General features: G+C 35.7%; 1 protein-coding gene across 1 annotated transcript; it reads right to left on the bottom strand.

Moving 5' to 3' along the window:
- Nucleotides 1-4185: 4185 nt before the first annotated feature.
- Nucleotides 4186-21417, bottom strand: LOC129084768 (C-type lectin domain family 6 member A-like). Its single transcript, XM_054590967.1, has 6 exons — nt 21301-21417; nt 20686-20778; nt 19071-19169; nt 11537-11688; nt 5653-5768; nt 4186-4587 (listed from the first exon to the last, which is right to left on the bottom strand). The coding sequence occupies exons 1-6, from the start codon at nt 21323-21325 to the stop codon at nt 4443-4445; spliced, it is 630 nt and encodes a 209-aa protein (XP_054446942.1). The 5' UTR covers nt 21326-21417; the 3' UTR covers nt 4186-4442.
- Nucleotides 21418-22806: the final 1389 nt, after the last annotated feature.

The following is a 22806-nucleotide window of genomic DNA, read 5'->3' as shown; positions in this document are numbered from 1 at the left end:
CAATCAAGGCAACTCCTGCACATCAATATTTCTCTTTCTCCCTCTCTTCCCCTCTCTCAAAAAATAAATAAATAAAATCTTTTAAAAAATATTTAAAGTTCTTCCAACTGAAACAAAAGGATGCTAATTAGTCACATGAAACATATGAAACTCTAAAACTCACTGGTAAAGGTAAATATATACTCAAATTCAAAACACTCTAATACTGCAATAGTGGTATGTAAGCCACTTTGAACTCTAACATACAGATTAAAAGGTAAAGGGTTAAAAATAACTATAGTTACTATATTTTCTTAATGGATAGACAATATAAAATGATGTACATTGAAACATCAAAAACAAATTGTTGGGAGACAAGTAAATGTGTAGACCTTTCTATGCACTGGAAGTTCTTAGCTTAAAATAAATTGTTTTGAGTGTGAGATTTATTATGAAAGCCATATGGTAATCACAAAGCAAAAACTTATAATACAAACACAAATGATAAAGAAAAGAAAGCATACCCCTACAAAACATTTGTAAAATCACAAAAAAGAGATAGCAAGAGAGGAAGAAAGGACCTCTTTCATTTTGCTACCTCTATGCTATGCCTGAGGGGTTAGCCGTAGTGAGCCTGCTTGAGCCCAATGAGAACCATTTACTGGTTCTCTATAGACTTGGGGGCCCTGTGGATGCAAGCCTTGTTGTCTTTCCAAACTGGATGTGTTAGAGGCCTATCTCTCAGGTGCAGGACTTCTACACTGTGGTGCCAGATGCGGGATTCAAGCCCTTTCATTCCTCAGGAAGAAGCATGGATCCTTCCGATTGTGGGTGGGTTTATGACAAAACTGTGTCTCAACCTCTCCTTTCTATGTTGTTATGAGTGTCATCTGATGTGTAGGAGTTACTTAGCCAGCTTTGGGGCTTCTTCTGGAGAAAATTGCTCTGTATGTAGGTGTAGATTCAGTGTGCCCGTGGGAGGAAGTGAGTTTAGGGTTTTCCTACTTTGCCTTCTTGAACCATGGTGTATGTTTTTCTCATCATTTCAATTGCTCATGCCTGAGTGATATTTCCAATTTTACATTTTCCTACCTATTATTGTGCTCTATTCTCTATCTTATTACTAAAATAATCTAACTTCACAGTTCTCTCACTAGTTTACTTACTTTATAGAACATCACTCTGGGAATCCACATCAATTCCTAACCTTCCATTCTTTGTTTTACTTCTACTTGCCTATCTGAAACTGAAAAGAAGATAAATTCTCACTTCCATTTTGAGGTTATTCCTTTAGAAACACTGCATGTGTGCTCCCATAGTCAAATATACTAGAAAGCTTTTATATCTGTTTCAATGAAGATTTTATTCAAGAAACCTGGATTTATTCAGAGAAATTAAACATTAGTCATTCTAAAAGAGGAAAACTTCAAATGTAAAATTCACTTCTAAAGAATTAGTACTGTTAAAGGTTAAAGTTCCTAAATATTTAAAAGTCTTTTCCTTTATATGGAGAAAAAGGCAAGCAAATGTACATTCAAAAATAAAAGAATGATAAAGGCTTCTCCAAATATGTTAAAAACTGTTTGCTTAGTATTTCACATGAAGTTACTCTATTTCATTACTATGTCAGTTCATGTAAATGACAAGCATGTACGAGGGGCGACCTCCCAAGAAAAAAACCCCAGAAAAATCTTCTGGCGGGCAGGCCCCTTGTAGTACAGGCTTCCTTCGCTAGATGAGTGTTCTAGGAACCCATCTGTATCAGCACACCAGCGGGCGTTGTTGTGAGAGGCTGCATTTGGCTTCAGTGAATCTTTTTTGAAGACCCTTTCAACTCATTTGCCCATTTCATGACGGGTGATTTACCAGCGCACCCGCCCACACTGTGATGAATGTTCAGCAGCTTTGTGGCCAAAATTGGCATGACCCCCATGCCCCATACTCCCTTTCACCCAATCTCACCCTGAACAATTTTTTTTCTGTTGTTTCCCTGGATGAAAAAAGTCCTCAAAGGGAAACGTTTTGCTGATGTGGAAAAGGTGAAACAAAAGATGGCAGAAGCACTATAAGGCATCAAAATTGATGAGTTCAAAAACTGTTTTAAGCAGTGGAAAAAACGTCTGGATAGATGTATTGCATCAAATGGAGAGTAATTTGAAGGTGACTGAAGTTTAAACATTTAAGAATAAATACACAATACTTTATAAATAAATTCTGGGTTTTGGGGGGTCCGTCTTTACATATAACATAAACTAATTTAGTTTATGTCTTCAAAATATGAACAATTATTCACCTTTAATGCTATTTCTATGTAACTTTTATTAAATTTACTGGAGTGGCATTGGGTAATAAAATTCTATAGGTTTCAAGTGTACATTTCTGTGATACACATGCTGTACATTGTACTGTTTGCCAACCACCCAAAGTCAAATCATTTTCCATCACCACATATTTGAACCCCTTTACATTTACTACCCCTCCACACCCTTCTCCATTCCTCTCATATAGGTGGGGAGGGTAGGTGAGAAATGTAAAATGGATTAAGTACAAATTTCCAGTTACAAAATAGTTATGGGAATATAAAGTATGGCATAGGGAATCTAGTCAAAAATAACTGGGGATGGTGCCAAATGGGTACTAAACTCATTGAGGTGACTTATTGTAAGGTATATAAGTGTCTCATCCCAATGTAGTACATCTAAAACTAATATAATATTATACGGATTAGCCAAAGAATATATATGCATCACCCATAGACAGAGAAAACAGTGCGGTGATGGCCAGAGAGAAGGGAGGCAGGGACGAGGTGTGCGCAAGGAGGGCACAGAAATGGGGACATCTGTAATAGTATCAACAATAAAAGTAAAGTTTAGAAAGAAAAATAAATTTTTAAAACAAAAAAACATTCTCTTTAAAGAGGCTCCATTTATCTATATCTCCTCCAACTCTTGGTATTACTGTTCCTTTATTTTTTCCTGTTGTTCAGTTGCAGTTGTCCTGCCTTTCCCCCCTTGCTCACCCCGCCCCGCCCCCACTGTCTGTGCCCGTGAGTCCCCTCTCTGCTGTTCCCTGCTGGCCCCTTCCTCTTCTTTCCCCTCTTATTCTCACCCCCCCTTCCGTCTGGTCACTGTCAGTTTTCTTTGTTTTTATTTCCAAGTCTCTGGTTCTATTTTGCTCATTTGTTTGTTTTATTGATTGGGTTCCACTTATAGGTGAGATCATACAGTATTTGTCTTTCACCGCCTGGCTTATTTCACTCCGCATAATTCTCTCCAGTTCCATTTTTTGCCATGAAGATGAGTATAAAATTGTATACAGGGTAGGGCAAAAATAGGTTTATAGTTGTGACTGTGCAAAACACAGAGTTTATTCTTGTATTATTTTTTATTAATTCTTGTATTGTTTTCCATATAAACAACTGTAATCTTACTTTTGCCCCACTTTATTGTGGTCTTGACTTGCAGTTCTCAAATTGTGAGGCTGAACATCTCTATAAAATATGTTTATTAGATTAGGTATTTCCTCTCCTGTGAAATGCTTTCCCGATATTTTGCCCATTTTTATGTCTTTCTAATTCATTTGTCACCAGCTTGTATGCCTCAGTATTAATTCTGTGTTAGTTAATAAGTATTTGAAATATCTCCTTTCAATTCTCCTTTTTACCTTTTTATAGTGTTTTGATGAACACAGTTGATCATATTAGTGTAGGAGAATTTTTAATTATTTTCCTTCTTGGCACACATATTTTGTACCTTTTTAAAGAAATCCTATTATGGTAGCCAGCCTACAAGATGGCCCTGAGTGATTTTCATCTTCTGCTATTCACGCCTTTGGGTAATCTCTTTTTTTAGTATATAAGGTTTGGTCTGTGTGACCAGTGGGATGCACCAGAAGTTAAAGTGTGTGATTCCTGAGGCTAGATCATAAAAGACATTGCTACAGCCACTGTATTGTGAGAACACTTGAGAAACCCTATAGAGAGCTGCCCAGGATGAGGATCTGAGGCCTTCTAACAACAGCCAGTACTAAGTTGCCAGCCGTATGAGGAGACATCTAGGAAGCAGGTCCTTCAGCTCTTGTCAGGCCTCCGGATGATTGCAGTCCCAGTTTGACCAAAAGAATTTCTCAATGGCATTTTGAGGAAGGACAGCTTTAATTGTCAATAGTTACACCTTGTAAATCTTCTGAAGACAAAATGGTACCACCTCTGTCACAAGGAATGTTTTTTAAAAGTATGAAGAAAGTAAAGAATGCATAATGAACTAAAGAAAAACACCAAGGAAAGAAGAGCTTGACCTATCATTAGCAGGAAAGAGGAAACTCTAACAAGGATGACTGAAGGGAGTAAGGCATCTGGATATTTCCATGAAGCTCTATGTTATTAATTATACATAAATTACAAGAGGAAATTATCATTTTATGATAGGTCTCCATTTTAAATGTGACAATGAATAACATTCCACTCAAAAATAAATCTTCTTCATCTCACATACTGAGTTTCTTTTAGAATCACAGAAAACATCATTCCAACCCCATCCTCTAGAATTCCAGAAAACTAATGAAGCACATTCCTCTGCGGAAAAATTGGGCTCATCCTGGTGCCATAATCTAAAGAAAAACAAAGGACAAAAATACTTCAATGAATGCACAGTGATTGATTAAAAAGTGTATAGGGTTGGGGGGTGAAGAGAATGGAGTTCAGGGTAAAAGAACATTCCAATGATTGCTCTCCTCTTCTCATACTGCCTTCCTCAAAACCCCAAGTATAAACACAAACTTTTATAATTGCTCCTCTAACATTCTTCTGGCAAAATTTTAATGACCTAGAGTAATATTGGACCTTTTCCTTAAAATCTGATCTTCACTTCTGCCTCCATAAAGAGCCCTTATCCTGATGTGGGTTGTTAACAAGTCCTCTCTTAATGGCATATAATAAAGAGGTTGCCTCCTTAATTTGTGTACTCTTATTACCTTCCTAAATTCCTATATTCTCATATAGCTAGAGTCTGCACATAAGAAATCACCCTGCCTACAAGGAATACAATCTGTGGTAGGGGTGAGTGGGTTGCAGGGTAAAACTTTGTTTTTGGAATTAAGACACCTGGTTTTGCTGCTGGTTCATTTTGATCTTAAGCAAATAATTTATTCTATTCAGGTACTTGGTTCATCATCTATAAAAATGGTAATCATAATGAGATCCCCAAATAGCTTATAAGATTATGTGAGAGTTACATGAGTTAATATATAATTAAATTCTGGATTTTTTTCAAAGCCACAAATAAATAGTATTATTATATAATTATCCTACTAAAATTGAACACAGTTCTGACACAGATATTTCAAATCCTATTAATTGAAGTGTCTACATATGTTTAGAGGCAGCAAAGTGTCATGATTAAGAGCACCATCTTTGGAGTTAGACATGGAGTTGAGACCCTGTTTCTCATCTTACTGGTTTTTGACCTCAGGGAAGTTAATCCATTTTTCATCAGTAAAATGAGGTCTAAAAAAGTTTTCATGAAATATAAGTTTGACAATGCATGCACTTAGTAAGAGCTTAATAATTGTTAGAATCTGTTATTATCAGTATAATTATCAGTATTTGCCAACAAAATCTCCCTACATTTTTATGTAAACAAAGCCCCATGTTCATTAATGTGAGTCTGTACTCACCTGACATTTTCTGTGTAAGGTGTCTGATCAATCCATTGCCAATTGCCATTCCCTTGTGGATCTGAGAGTCCCAGAAAATAAGACAATGATTTATTCAGCTGCTGAACAATGAAATTCTGCATAAAGAAAAAGAAGCATAGACTGAACTTTCCAGATTGAATAGAGTAAGTGTTCTTTATAACTCTAAAAAGAAAATGTGAGGTGTAAGGAACAGTGTTACTACAGTTTATTGGACAAGGGACCAGGCCAAAAACACCAACATCATTATAGGAAGGAGGGAGTTATAACCCATGAATTTCTTTCTCATACAGAATTTATTTTTTTCTTCACCAAGATACAGAATTCTTCCTAAATCTATGTCAGTTATCAGATGATCTCCCCCACCACCATACTCACAAAGCATAATATACATTTGTTTGGTGAGTTTCTTGCTTAACTGTATAACTATGATGGAATTATGTTCCTAAGTTTCTTGCTCCAGTGAAACATGCATGTGTATATTAAGGAAATGTGATGGCAGGTAAGTTTAAAATGGTATCTCCTTGCAAAGAGCTCAGACTTTTAATTAGCTATTATAAAACAGGTTGGTACTCATTGCCCAATATTGATTTTTCTTGGAGTTTTACTAAAACAATCTTAGTGATTTCCTTCATTTCAAACAATTTGTAATCTCAAATGCCACTGTCTCTCAGATATTTGGCCCTTTTGTTTCATGTTTGGTACCTATTGTGTGAATACACTAACCTAAGCAGAGAAAATCTTTCCTATGCCTGTATTTCAGCGAATAGCACAAGTTTCGAAAAGAAGAGGCAATTTCTTAAAATACTAATTCTAAAGTCAACTAAAAAGACAAGAAACCATCATGGCCTAAACCCCTTACCTGGAAGATACAAGTGTCATACATTAATGCCACAGTACTTTATTATCAAAGGCAAACACCTTTTACTTTAAATTACTTTATATATTATTAATGGTTGCAACACTGGATTCTTTCCCAAAATCCACATCTACTGAAAACATGTTTTTTAACTGAGTTTCACACTTGATGTGATGCTTTCAAATAAATTCAATACTTTTAGAAACATAGTGTATGTGTTCCTGGAGTTTCTAAATAGTATATTAGTAATTTAGATGAGTAATATCTACTTTAGAGGCTAGGAAAGGAGAAAGAGAAAATAACAGAGAGAAAACAATTTAATTGCAATTTCTAAGTTTTCTCTTTAAGGCTCTGAATTTCTCAGTGCACACTGGAGTCAAACGAAGAATTATTCCTTCATTTTGTGTACAAAAATATGCTACAGAGAACCCTAGAGAAAACAGAGTGCTTCATAAAAGATCCTGAAAAATACTAAAAAGTAAAAAACTTGGCCAATACTTTTTAAATGCTGCGGGTGCTACTTGCAATATTCTCTGTGGGCTTTTTTTTTTTTTACTTTTGTTTTTTAGAATACAAATAAACACTGTCAGAAAAAATATTCTATAAATGTAGATAACTTTTTTGAGATGTTTATATTTACTAGACAATCCTTTACAATTAACATACATGTATACTTAAAGAAAAAAGTTGGATTGATTCTTACTAAATCTGAATTTTTTATTTTATCTATTGAGAACTGCATGTTTGGTAGATAAAAAATAAGTGAAATTCTGAAAATTAAGGTGCATTTTATAAAGAATTTTCATAAAATTTTCTGAAAAATATAAACCTTGCTACTTGTAATACTGCATTTACCATGTTTCAGTTTGTAAATTAGACCTGCTAATTTGTTATTTTCTATTTTAGAGCTCATTTGCCCTTAAGAATACTTGGCTTTCATTTCACAAAACAATGCAGATTGGTTGTTGACAGTATGGTTAAATGTCAACGTTTCTTCAGGAATCTGAGTATGGGAGAAAAGAAAATTTTGAAACAAAGATTGTTAATTACTTGTTTGGAAAAGTCTATATGAAAATTAATTTTGTGGACTCAGGTTTCACTACACATATTCCACTCATTTAACCAAAAGAAAATGGAAAGTTTACATGGATTTTTTTTCTCAGTGTGGATAAAGAAAACATAGAAAGATTGATATTAGTCTCATCTTTTACTATGTAAAATAAATAAATATTTCTAATTTTTTTTAGGAAAAAATAACTATCTGTTTTGCTGACATAAGCAACATGGTGGACTAGAAAGCCCCAGACCTTCATTTCCCCACAGAGACACCAATTTAACAGCAGTATGCATACCTAATGGCCTCTATGGATAAGCAATAAACCAGTTAGGAGGTTGCAGCTCACAAGGCAAGTGCAAACCCAAGGAGAGCTGCATCAAAACAAAATGGAAGTTTGTTGCATTTTTCTACCAGAGTTTTCCCACTTAATGGGTACAGCACAAAGCAACTGGGAGAAAACTTACAGCTCATAGCTCTCCCTTGGGAGGAAAAGAAAAGTGAAAAATGTGTCTAATGTTCCCGGTTTGTTTGGTTTTTTTCAAGGATGACAGGACTGGTTCTGTCTTGCCTCTCTGAGAGTGCAGGAAGTGACTGTCTGTCCTGGCCCCACCACTACGTGTGCATGTACGTGCAACTCACCCCTGCCACTACGCAGGCAACTGGAGCTGGCCCCCACAGCCAAGTGTGTGCACATTGTCAGCTCCAGCCACCACCACCACCACATTTGCTGTCTTGCCCCACCAGACCTGGGGTGACAGCATACTCTAGTGTGCACCCATCCACAGGTGAAAGTCTTTCCTTACTGAAGACAGTTTATAAAGTCTGGAGGATATGCCTGTTTCTTCAATGTATAGACACCTATGCAAAGCTACAGGGATCACAAAGGATTGTAGGGGAGAGGGGAAATGACTCCATCAAAAGAATACAGCAAACCTCCAGTAGCTGGTTCAAAAGAAATGGAAATCCAGAAATACCATACAAATAATTGAAAATAATTGTTCTAAAGATGCTCAGAGAGCTACACAAGAACACATATAAGCAATGTAATAATACCAGAAAAACAATACAAGAACAAAATGATTCAACAAAGAAATGGGAACATAAAGAAACAAACATAAATTTCAGGGCTGAAGAATTCAAACACAGAACTGAAGGATTCAATAGAAATCTTCAAAATCAGACTTGACCAAGCAGATGAAAGAATAAGTGAGCTCAAAGATGAATCAATTGAGATTTCCCAAACACACATGCAAAAAGAAAAAAAAAAGTAAAGGACCGGAGAAAGTCTGTAAGATCTATAGGATACCATCAAACGAAACAATTTGTGAATTATTGGAGTTCAAGAAGAAGAGAGGGAGAAGGGGGTTAAATGCTTACTGAAAGAAACAAAGGTAAAGATGTCGACAAAGGCAGACATGGCTCACCTCCTCATATAACCACATCGAAATTACAAACAAAATATAGAACCACCATCACTCAGGAATGTTGGAAATTGAGTTGAATGGAAGTCTAACAACCATGAAATTGACTTGAATCGAAGTCTGACAACTATGGAATTACAGAAAGCACATCCATCGAGACTGGTAAGAGGGACACAGGCGTGGAGCAGGCTGGTCTCTCACCCATGTGTGGTGAATAAAAATTAAAGGGGGATATCTCAGAAGTGAGCAGGCCTGCACCAGGCCCTCCAGACCAGGGTTCCAGTGCCAGAATATAAGTCCCTACAACTTATGGCTCCAAAAACCAGTGGGGATTGAGTCAGAGGAAGAAACTTCTGGAGCCCCAAACAATTCCTCTTAAAGAACCTACACATGGACTCACTTACTCAGACTCACTCCCTCTGAGCTCCAGTGCCACGGTGGCAGCTTGAAGGGCACCAGTAGCATACGAGGAAAGGCAGAAGGGTATGGCATCAGGGCAAGCAGAAGACATTGTCCCTTTTCTGAAGCCCTCAACCTGCATATCTATGGAGCCAGCAGGCTGGTGCCATATATAACAATCTGGCTAATACTGTTTGACCTGCTTTGGAAGTCCCCCGAGACTTCATCCTACCCAGCTTACAGGCCCACCCATGCTACTTTTCCATATGAATGGTTGCATCAAATTCTAAATCCTAAATTCTATCAAACAAGCAATAGCTGGCCTCAGTGAGCTCCAAGCCAGGCACTAGTAGCAGCCAGTTTAGTTTCACAGCTTGGCTTTACCTGAGAATCTCTAACCCTAGCACAAGTGCAGCCTTCTTAGATTGTTTTATAGATCAGGAAGGGTGGCCCTAGGCAAAACACAGGTGGAGGCTGACTCTGGTCTGCACCACCCAGGAAACCCCAGGGCCAGCACACCCATTGGACAGCCAGAGACTCTGTCAGAGCACAACCACCCTGCCCCTGCACAGCTGATCCTCCATGGATGGTGGAGACTGGTGGTCAGTGGTCATGGCCAATCCTTGCAGCTGACTGGCCTGGGTGAAAGGGGAGGCTGTGCCACTGGACCCTACAGGACACCTACTCCATTAGGCCACATTAACAAGACATGAAGTTAAAGCAGCTCTACAAAACACATAGAAACAAACACAGGGAGGCTGCCAAAATGAGGAAACAAAAAAAAAATGGCCTAAATTAAAGAACAGATCAAAACTCCAGAAAAAGAACAGAACAAAATGGAGATAAGCAATTTATCAGATGCAGAGTTCAAAATACTGTTTATATGGATGCTCAAGGAACTTAGTGAGGACCTCAGCAGCATATAAAGGGTCTGGTCAGAAACAAAGGATTCACTAATGGAGATAAAGGACAATTTACAGGGAAACAACAGTATGGTGTATGAAGCTGAGAATCAAATCAATTAATTGGAACATAAGGAAGCAAAAAACAACCAATCAGAACAAGAAAGAGAAAAAAAGATACCAAAAAAATGAGGATAATATAAGCTGCCTCTGGGACAACTTCAAGTGGGCCAACATTCGCATCATAGGAGTGCCAGAAGGAGAAGAGCAAGAAATTGAAAATCTATTTGGAAAAATAATGAAAGAAAACTTCCTTAATTTGGTGAAGGAAATAGACATGCAAGTCCAGGGAGCACAGAAAGTCTCAGTCAAGCTGGATCCAAAGAGTACCACACCAAGACACATCATAATTAAAATGCCAAGAGTTAAAGATAAAGAGATCATCTTACAAGCAGAAAGAGTAAAGCAGAGTTACCTACAAAGGAGTTCCCATAAGACTATCAGCTGACTTCTCAAAAGGAACTTTGCAGGCAAGAAGGGGCTGGCAAATTGAATTAAAAGGCAGATAAAGTTCTTCTCAGACAAGGTAAACCTAATTTCCGTCACCAAACCATTATTATATGAAATATTAAAGAGAATTATTTAAGAAAAAGAAAATCAAAACTATGAACATTAAAATGGCAATCAATTAAAAACTAAGCAAACAAGCAGAAAAGCAGAACAGAAACAGAATCATAGATATGACATTATTTGGAGGGTTATCAGTTGGGAGGGGGAAGGGGAGAATGGGGGAAAAGGTATAGGGACCAAGAAGTACAAATTGGTACATAGAGAATAGACAGCGGGATGTTAAAAATAGTGTAGGAAATGGAGTAGCCAAAGAACTTATATGCATGACCCATGGACATGAGCTAAGAGTTGGGGATTGGTGAAGGGAATGAGAGTTATCAGGTAGAAGGAGGCAAGGGGCAGAAATTGAGACAACTGTAATAGCATAATCAATAAAGTAGAGGGTGGTTGCAGAGACTGGATGGAAGGGGAAATGGGTAGTTGTTCAATGGGTATAGAGTTTCAGTTTTGCAAAATGAAAATATTGTAGAGATCTTTTTGCAACAATGTGAATATAGTTAATTTCTGAACTGTGCATTTAAAAACAATTAAAATGATACATTTTGTTAATTACATTACTTAATTTTTTAAAACAAAAATATTAAAAAAACAAATGTACCTGCTCCGCTTTTGTGTTGATCACCACCAAATGACCCCCCATCTTAACACAGTTCTGCTCACTCTTACTCCAAAAATTCTGTTCATTAGGAATGAAGTAGCAGCTGGAATCGAAAGATTTCCAAGTACTTGGGCAACATCCCCAGACTTTTTCTATGTTGTATAAAAGAGAAGAGTGAATCAAAAAACTATGGTACATTTACACAATGGAATACTATACAGCAGAAAGAAAGAAGGAACTCTTACCCTTCACGACAACATGAATGGATCTGGACAGCGTTATGCTAGGTGAAGTAAGTCAGGTGGTGAAAGACAAATACCATATCATCTCACCTATAAGTGGGACCGAATCAACAAAACAAACAAGCATGCAAAATAGAACCAGAGACATGGAAATAAAGAACAAACTGACAGTAACCAGAGGGGAGGGAGAGGGAGTAATGGGGAAAAATAAGGGAAGGGTCCTCAAGGAACATATATAATGGACACATGGACAAAGCCAGAGCGGGTAAGATCAAGGGTGAGAGGCAGGGAAGGGTGGGGTGGGAAAGAGTGGTCAGAGCGGAAATGGAAACAACTGTACTTGAACATCAGTTAAAAAAAAAAAAAAGTGAGTGCAATATGAGGCAAATAAAATTAAAGAGGTAAGTCCTGTACATATGAAATACCAAGAATTTGAGTTTGTTTTTCTAGGGATGAGCTTCATAATTCATGTATTTACTGTTCCTTAATTATATAATTTGAGGTCATGAAGTTGCTTATAAATAAACGTTCTTTAAGTTCTCACTATTTACCAAGGTTTACCTGAAGAATTCCTCTGGATTTTTGTTTGCCAAAAAATCACTATCATGCTTTTTTTTTCATTCTTTACCTCCCTTCTATATTAAATGCATCTAGTTTTATCAGAGTTACAAAGCACTAATAATCTTGAATGCCAGTTCTACTTAAAAACCTTGGGCAAGCCACAGCCTCAAGTTTTTCAATAGAAATGGCAATTATACACAGGGTGATTATGAGAATTAGAATTATGCTTCATTAGAATTATGGTTCCACCATTTCTTATGTATGCCTTTGAAAAAATTACATAACCCCCTTCAGCCTTAGTTATTTCATCTTTAAAGTAAAAATAACAACAGTTCCAAACTCAAAGAAAACTTAATCACATAATATGTGCAAAGCACTTTAAAGGGTATTTAACATGGAATAATAGCTGATTAATATTCCTATTACTAATTTTTACACAACATCAAGCATGTAAGAATTTTTAAAATTATCAGTTTCCAGTCCTTTCCCCTTAGAAACATCAGTTTACCACTCTCCTAGAATTTTAAAAATCTCTAGCTAACTATATATCAATCCACTGACACTCTTTTTTTGCTGCAAGATTTTCTTTTTTTTAAATTATAAATCATGTTTATTCTATTATAGTTGTCTCAATTTTTACCCCTTTACCCCACCCCTCCACCTATCCCACCCCTACACCCCACTCCTACAGTCAATTCCCACTCTGTTGTCCATGTCCAGGGGTCATTCATACATGTTCTTTGTCTAATCCCTCCCCCTTCTTTCCACCATTGTCCTCTTTCCCCATCCCCTCTGGTCACTTTCAGTCTGCTCCATGTTTCCGTGCCTGTGGTTTATTTTGTTCATTAGTTTATTTTGTTGAATAGAGTCCACTTATAGGTGAGACCATATGGTATTTGTCTTTCATCAACTGGCTTATTTCACTTAGCTTAATATTCTCCAGTTCCATCCATGTTGTTGCAAAAGGTAGGAGTTCCATCTCTCTCTTTCTTTCTTTCTTAAATGCAGGTTGATTTTATTTATTTTTTTAAATGTCAAAGTTAATTATATAATATTAAAAAAATTTTAAACCATTACAAATCTCAGCAATTAAACCAACATGACACCAGCACAGAAATAATCAAGTAGATCAATGAAACATAATAAGCATTCTAGAGACAAACATATATATCTACCAATATAATATACGATTAAGTTGATATTTCAAATCAATGAGTAAAATAAGGCTTATTTAACAAATAAGGTGCATGGACCACTATTACTTGAAATAAAACAAATATAGAGCCCTATTTCACAAATTACACCAGAAATATTCATGTGAGATAGAAATCAATATGTAGAATCTAAGGAGTTTTAGAAGAAAATAGAACTAATATTTTTCATGACCTGAAGTGAAATATTCAAATCCAGAAGCTATAAAGTAAATATTGACAATATGACTATATTAAACATTTAACTGTATAGTAATATACATATAAAAAGTTAAAGGACAGGAATAGAATAGAAAAGTGTTTGCAACATATCTAAAACATAGTTAGTAGGGGGTTTTTTTTCCCTATGTTTTTTTTGGGGGGAAAGTTCTACAAACCTTTAATCAATAAATGGATAAAGAATACCAAAAAGTCATTTAAAGCTTTTTAATAGAAAAATAATAGAAATAGGAAAGAAATATACTAAAACAGGTTTAGTTTCAACAAATACTAAAGGAACAATTAACAAAACATCATTGTTACAGATTAATGAGTATTAAAAATATTGGTAATATCAAGTATTGGCAACTCTGAAAGGAACTGGGTATTCATAAAAACTTTTTCTTCATCTTAAAGCAGTCCCTTTAGCATATTTTGCAGTGCTGGTTTAGTGGAGGTATATTCTTTTAGCCTTCTTTTGTCTGGGAAACTCCATATTTCACCTTCCATTTTAATTGAGAGCCTTGCTGGGTAGAGCAGTCCTGGTTGTAGGCCTTTGCTTTTCATGACTTGGAGTATTTCTTGCCACTCCCTTCTGGTTTGCAGGGTTTCTGTTGAGAAGTCAGACACTAGCCATACTGGGGCTCCCTGATGTGTTACTACCTCTTTCTCCCTTGCTTGCTTTAGAATTCTCTGTTTGTCTTTGACATTTGCCATTTTCATGATGTTGTGTCTTGAAGTGGGTCTCATTGGGTTCCTCTTGAATGGGACCCTTTGTGCTTCCTGGACTTGTGTGACTTTTTCTCTCCTCAAATTAGGGAAGTTTTCCATCATGACTTTTTCAACAAGGTTCTCTATCCCTTCCTCATCCTTTTCTCCATCTGGTATTCCTATTATACGGATATTATTACGATTCAGGTTGTCCTGCATTTCCCTAAATGCCTCTTTATGCTTTTTGAGTCTTTTTTTTTTAATTTTCTTGCTCTTTCTGGGAGTTTTTTTCTACCTTGTCCTCCAGTTCGCTGATTCGGTCCTCAGCTTCATCTCGTCTGCTTTTTGATACCTTCCACTGTGTCCTTCAATTCAGAAATCGTATTCTTCATTTCCTCTTGTCTCTTATTGATAGTTTCTATGTCCTTTTTCATGGTGATACAGTTTGCAGTAAGTTCCTCATAGTTTCCCTGTAGTTTTTTGTAATTCTCTCTGAGCTCACTGAGCTCATTGAGCTTCCTTAGAACCGTTGTTTGGAACTCAATATCTGATAGTTTACTTGCCTCTATTTCATTTAGTTCTTTTTCTGGGGATTCCTCCTTTCCCTTCAAGAGGAGGGTATTTCTTTGTCTTCCCATTACTTGTGAGACTCTTCTCTTTTGCTTCTGTTTCTTAAGTTGATCTGTCTTGATTCCCTGACTTTGTGGTGTGCCCACTGACACATTTTGACTGGATATGTTTATATATAAATTTAGCACATATATTGTATATCTAAATAATAAGTTGTTTTAATTTGTTGAATTTTAAATCTTTTAAAAGTATTCCTGGTTTAATTTTTTATTCCACATTGTTAAGATTCATTCATGTTGTTACATGTAGCTCTATTTTATTCACTTTTAATGTTATTACATAGTTATATAATTTTAAATTTATTTTTATTCCATTACTATTTGTCCCCCTTATATTCCCCTCCCCCTCTTCCCAGTCAAAATGGCTATCATCAATAAATAAACAAACAACAAGTGCTGGCAAGGGTGTGGAGGAAGGGGAACGTTTTGTACTGTTAGTGGGAATGCAAATCGGTGCTGCCACTGTGAAAAGCAGTATGGAGATACCTCAAAAAATTAAAAATGAGACTGCCTTATGAACCAGCAATTCCACTTCTGAGAATTTATCTGAAGAAATACAAAACACTAATTTAGAAGAACATAAGCACCCCTATATTCACTGCAATGTTATTTACAGTCACCAAGTTATGGAAGCAGCCCAAGTGTCCATCAGTAGATGAGTAGATAAAACATCTTTGGTACATTTACACAGTGAAATATTATTTGGCAGTAAAAAGGGAAAGAAAAGGAAATTTTACCCTTTGCAACAGCATGGATGGACCTAGAGAACACTATGTTAAACGAAATAAGCCAGTCAGAGAAAGACAAATACCATATGATTTCACTCATATGTGGAATCTAATAAACAAACTAAACTAACAAGCAAAACAGAGACAAACTCATAGATAGAGAGCAGGCTGGCAGCTCTGGGGGTGGAGGGGTTAAGCATTGCAGGGATCGAGCAGAAAGGAAAAAGAACCCATGCACATGGACAACAGTGCGGTGATTAAATGATGAGAATAACATATAAATTATTCTTCCTTTTACAATATTATAATATGAATAAAATAGGCCATATCTATGTCATTTTACTATTGACCACTTTTAGAAATTTATCTTAATTATGCACTCCATTCATTATTAAAGATTGCTTTTCATAATAATCCTTAAGTGTATATTAACATATTTTAATTTAAAAAGTCTAATTTGGCTGGTTTTTTAAAATATTTTATTTATTTATTTTAGACAAAGTGGGAAGGAGAGAGAAAGAGAGGGAAACATCAATGTGTAGTTGCCTCTAATGTGCCTCCTACTGGGAACCTGGCCCACAACCCAGGCATGTGCCCTGACTGGGAATCAAACCAGCGACTCTTTGGTTCACAGGCTGGCACTCAATCCACTGAGCCACATCAGCCAGGGCTCACTGACAGTTTTGATGGTAGGGATTGGCTTTGTTTGTTATGCATGGCAAACACTTTTCATATGTTGAATATACTAAATCTTCAGACTCAAGCTTGCAAAACTATTGAAAGCTGTGATGAACAGAAGAATTTGTCAAAAATGTATACTGACATTAATAATGTTTTATTTTCCCAACTGTGCTCTGAATGAGCAGATCAAGTTGCTTTGTAAGTATAGAAAGAAGTGTAATTAATAGTCATTTGATAAGACTTATAAAATCCTTCTTTGGTGTAATTCTTCAAAGTGGAGAAAGCACTTGACTATTAGCTGAGAAATAACAAAGCTTTTGTAAATTATTCTATTTATCATTCTTTATATTCAATAAAAAAGAATTATTGCCTAATCAAATTCTCAGTGAATAGATTATTACAAATAATTTTTGACACTAGATCATTGAATTTTTTTGGCAAACAACAAAAAAATTGTATGACATACTCACAGAGCACTTTATATTCTGTGAATTTATTTAGATAAGTAAGATTTATTAGATTGTGTTGCTAAAGTGATAAATGAGAATAGAATTGATATTCAATTCTACCTCATTCTAGTAATAATATATTTCAACAGTAGGTACATCTGATTGCATTTTTTAAAAAGTCCATTTGTCTCATTAAAAGATTGGCTTCCAACAGTTTTATTAGTATAATTTATCAAAAATTTTAATAAATTTATAATGTTTTAAATGTTGTATTCTGATAATAACTGTAATGAGTTAACCAAAAGAAATTTTATAACAATTAAAGCTTTATGTTTCATAAGAAATAAAAATATTAGACACATTCTTATTTACATATCTTGGCAGATGAAAAAGTGCTGTGTAAATATTAGTTCAAGGAGGAAAAAGAAGACACATGATGGTTAAATAATATCGTACATGTTTTTTCTTCTTTTTTATATATGCACGATGAGAGGTGGGGGTTACAATTTGTGAAGGTATTAATACACCAGTACATACACTTTAAAAACACCTGTAACAGTGTTATTTTTAAATGTTCATAATTATAATATTCCAGAAAATAAAGCTTTTGCTTCTAATACATGATGAAAAATTTTAGATGTCAAATTAAATTGTATAAAGGGGTACATAATTTTTCAAAATCTTTCTGGGGGTTTAACAAGCAAGAGTTCAAAGAGCACAGGTGTAGGCAGAGCATAAGCTTATTGGAGAAACTGTGACTTTACTCTTGCTTTTAAATGTCTCAACACTCCGACAGGGACTGAGTGGGAAACAAATTGGAAAAAACACATGTGCATACATGTGCATTTCAGTTATGTTTCACTTGTAATCAAAATGAAAATTTTGTGTTTGGACTTCTAACTTTTCATTGTAATAATAGTTTGAAAGGATATTCTTAAATTCTGAGCACTTTCATTTGTTGACATGGTATTATATAAAGTAATTTTTATATAAGTTTATCTGTACCTTGAATTATATGTACTGAACAACTTGAAGGATTTTAATATCAACTTGGATATGTTTAAGGAGTAAATTTGTAGTCTCTTATGCCAGATGGATGTGCAGTTAGTTTCCGTAATCTCCATCTCGGCCTCATTCATTTCAGAGTATTCAGGGCATTCTGAAGGCAAAGGCTGAAGTACCCGTCGCTGCTTCCAGGAGGCAGACTTCAAAACTCCAGTTGTTGTTACGAGAGTTCCTCCAAATGGTGGGAGGAAGATGATACTGATGCAATTATGTTGTTTTTCTCCCCAAAAATGCCAGCTCCATAATTGTTCGGCCAAAAGCCTCAATGTAACAAAAAAAAAAAACAAACCCTATGGCAAAGAGAGTAAAGAAATCATTCCTCACTACCCCATGCACCATATTCTTACCAAATACAAAAAAAGGAAAAATTCCAACATCTCATAGAAATAGAAACTTTCATCCTCTCTCTATTCTCATAGATTTTTTCACAGAAGCAGAAGAATGAATTATTTAGCTCTTGAAATACCAAGAGTCTAATATCTATTTATATTTCTTAGTTGGAAAGAGTAAGGCCATAAAGACCACTAGAAGATGCATTTTGCCCTTTTTTGGCATTTATCACTAGACAGTGCGAGGTAGACCATGATTCTGAATTCCACTTTCTTTACTCTCCATATATGAAGGTACAAGCACCACATTTTAAAGTGAGGACAGTCTCTTCCGGAGGCATGTTTCAACAGCCAAATTGACTAGTAATAAAGCTAGCTGATCCTTGGAATGATGATGGGAATTATTAACTAAGAAACTTAGATTAAAAAAAAATTTTACCTAATGATAAGGGTGATGATAACTTAAAATCAAAACTTTTATGAAGAATTTCCTGGATTAGTTTAAGCAAACTGTATGATCTATGTTGATAGAACTTACTGATCTCAAGAAGTTTTGAGGAGGAATTTTTTTGAGGGAAAATCTAGAACCAGATATAAGCATATAAATTTAGAGATATCTTAAAGTTGTCTAAGCAAATGCTATATAAAAAAATATAACAAACCAAAGGAGCTCAACCCTGAACTCTCTTTGAGAAAAGAGAAAGTTTGGTTAAGAATTGCAACACCTTACCTGTCACCTTTGTCCCTTCACTGAAACAGGTGAGACTTGAATGATACGTATGTAGTGCAGACAGCTTTTTGTCAGTTTTGCCATATGTAAAATAAGTCACTGTGGAAGAGGGAGAAGATTTAGTATCCACCCATTCTCTTGGTATAAAGCCTTATGCTCTAGAAACCTGTGCCAAGCAGGCTTTCTCCAGTTACCACCATTTTTTACCTCCATTCAAACTCAATAAAGACCATGTTCAATCACTGCTTGTCTGTGTTCACTTTTCTTGTGTGTTTATAAGCCTTCACTTTTTTCTCTTTTTCTATGGACATTTATCTAAGTTCCATATTCTAGGGCAGAGATTCTATCTCTTTTCTACATCAGTTAATCACAAACACCTAGAATAGTGATTGTCACAAAATAATCTATACATATCTATTGACCCACTGGCTGTCTGCTTCTCCTTAATTTTCATAACTGTGAGAGAAGCATGTGGATTATTTTTATATTTTCTAAAATTTCTGACTGTTGATAGCTACAGCTAAATATCTATAATAAAGAGAAACCAAGGGAAACCTTTAAACATTTAGAGATTTTTTTAAAAGTCTCAAATATTAACTTTTATGTTCACTTGTGGGCATGTTGAGCAAGGCCTGTTCTCTCTTGGGTCCTTAATTGATTCTTCACTCATTTCTCTGTTGGCCCTCTGCTGCTGAAGCTCAACACTGTCAAACCGTTCTTCTTTTCTCTTAGCCTGTGCTTCAGGGTCCTGAATATCTGCTTCCCCTTCATTAATAAAATAACTATTCTTAAACCCTCTTCTTTCTTGCATTTGACCATGAAAATTGAAGCAGATTCTAACTTTGGTGATAATTATTTGTGTTTTAGTAAAGACCAAGAGATTTATTTATCTCTCAAGGGCACTTCAGACATAGCCCATTTGACATACAAAGTCATTTTTACTTCCTTCCAGACTACTTAATAACTATTTTTAATCATCTTATTAATGAACAACAAACAAAATTATAGATTAGAGAGAAAAGGATCTTTGTGATTTCTCACAAAACATACTTAAAATATTTATTTGGAAGCAAGTGGAACAGTAAAGAAGTATTCCCTAACATCTCCAATATTTCATCTGAATATTTTTTTCTCCTTATATTAGAAAAGACTCCCACAAAAAATATAAAAGTTTCTATCCTAAGGTATTATGATTATAAGAGCAATTACAGTTCCATTTTCAATAGAGGGCTTTTGTGACTAGAGAATATGTGATCACTAGTGAACCATGTAGTGGAAAATGGTGTCTTAGAGGATGACTACATTTAACATACATCAATATATGAGGTCATGATCAGGGATGTACTAATAAAACCAGGTGAACTATATATCCGGAAGCAGAGTCAACTGTCAAAAGATGGAGGAAGGGAAGAAAAGAGAGGGAGAGAGAGGAGGAGGAAGAGGTAGAGGAGAAATAAAAGGAGGATGAGGAGCAGTGAGAGAAATCAAAAAAAGCATGGCATTCCAAGTAACAGCTAACATATTAATGGTGCAAAGGAGTACACACCTTAAAGAATCTTTAGAACATGATAGGGGAAAAAAAATCAAGAGAGTGGCAGTTTAATGAAGAACTCACCCACACAACTCACAATGAAACAAGCACTGAGGAGTGCTATAAAAATCACAGCAACAAACCAGAGTTTCACTTGGTATCGCCATACCGCTTTCTCTGTCAGAGAGGCAAGACAAATGCAATTAAAAAAGGGCCAGGAAGCTAAAGCTCCAAAGAAGCCTAGAGCAATGAAGCAACTAGGTGAAGAATTTCAGATTAATTAAAAACCTAAGACAAGAGAGTTTAGAACATCCCTCAGAACAAATGACCAGGTAGTAGTTCTGAAGTCCTAAACAATCTGGGTAAATCTCAATCTCAATCCTCCATCAACTGTAATTTCTACTTCCTTTTTCTTTCTTCTAAATATTACATTTACCCATGGATTCTCCATCTTTCTCAAAACATCACTTTTGTCTCCTACTTCCCATACCACTGTATTAATATTTGGTTTCTTATTCTGTCAAGAACTTCTAGCTCTGAGGAATTATTTTTTCTCCTAACTTCTCATAACTGCCATGGTGGTCCAATCTTTATCCCTTCAATCTCTCCATTGTCTAACCCCTTCTTTCCTGATAGCTCATCATCTCATCATACACTTCTACCTTTCCCTCTGGAATTAAGAAAAGTGTTCATCCGTACCTTGAGGATGCCTTTCTTGCACCATTATGTGGGCTCCCTGTGTTCAGAAGGCCCTGTAGTCTCTCGTGTCTCTCTTTCTCTGAAGATGTTACCCAGAGCCTTGGCCTCATGCAAATAGGTCAGAGATCAGAGACGAAGAGCTAAACATGATAATGAGGCTAAGAGACTTCCAACAAAAAGTGTATTTCGAAAGAAGAAGTTGAGGTTTAAACTAAAGTTTCCAGTCATTATTTTTTAAATATCAGGGAAAATAAAAAAGGAAATTGAGAAACATATCCAAAACAGTTCATGAAAACCTTGATGAGATTGTTCAGATTATTTGTTCAGTTTCTGACATGAAATTTCTCTAATTCCTAGTCACCCTATGCAAAATAGAAAATTTTATGTACCTTAAAAGAAATGTACTTGTAGACCTTAATTAATTTAAGTGCTCCCTAGCCAATCTTTTTTTCTTAAGATTTTATTTATTTATTTTTAGAGAAAGGGAAGGGAGTGACAAAGAGACGGAAAAAAAATCAATATGTGGTTGTCTCACACACCCCATACTGGGGACCTGGCCCACAATCCAGGCACGTGCCCTGACTGGGAATTGAACCAGCAACCCTTTGGTTTACAGGCTGGCACTCAATACACTGAGCCACACCAGCCAGGACTCCCTAGTCAATCTTTACATTGGATTTATGTAAGGCTTAATCCATGTGTTGAACAGTGTTTTAGGAGTGACCAAAAGTCTGATTGACTAGATATGGCTTATATAGTATATTAATATAGTAAATTACTTAAAGATCCATGGATATTGTTCAGAAATTTGATTGCAAAATGGAAGGTTCTGAAATTTATCGGCAAAAGTAATTAAACATTCTTAAGGCATCAAGACAAGTATTGAATAGAAATTAGTAATATCTTATAATCTACCTGATTAGGTCAGAGAAAGCTCCAAGTAGTATAACATCACTGGCAGGCTTTATAAATTCCTTGTCATTACTCAGGGGCTTGAGAATCCTTCTTAACATGAAGTCTCCAGAATGTAGACCTTTTTTATTAACATCAAAAACATCTCCACATTCTCAAATGAGAGTCTTGAATACATGAAAAATACCTACCATGGAAAAATGAATAGTGAACTCAACAAAGCTTTTTAAATAGATCGCTGTAGCTAATGATGAAATAGACAATGAGGACAGAATTAAAACCCCCCAAAAATTATCCTTAGGATTGGTTTGAAATGCAACAGGTCTTTCCTAAGGGGAGAAGGAAAAGTGGTTATGAAATATTATCATCTGTTTCCAGTTCCCCTCAAAAATGACGAAGCACAACCCAAGGATTAAGTCACTTGTTGGTCCAGGAAAAGAAAATCATCTCCTTAGCTATATACAGGAAAAGCAATTTAAAGACCTCTTTGTGTCCTTGCTCATGTCCAATATAAGCTCTCCCAATCACATAAAGATCATGACCACTGGCAACCCTGTGCTCCATTCTCTTTGCTTTTTTCCATTCCTTTGTTCT

Source organism: Pteronotus mesoamericanus, unplaced genomic scaffold (assembly GCF_021234165.1).
Source record: "Pteronotus mesoamericanus isolate MK-2021 breed Mesoamerican mustached bat unplaced genomic scaffold, CSHL_Meso_final scaffold_21, whole genome shotgun sequence".
Classification (NCBI taxonomy): Eukaryota; Metazoa; Chordata; class Mammalia; order Chiroptera; family Mormoopidae; genus Pteronotus; species Pteronotus mesoamericanus.
The sequence above is the reverse complement of the archived record's forward strand: the minus strand, read 5'-3'. Positions and strand labels throughout refer to the sequence as shown.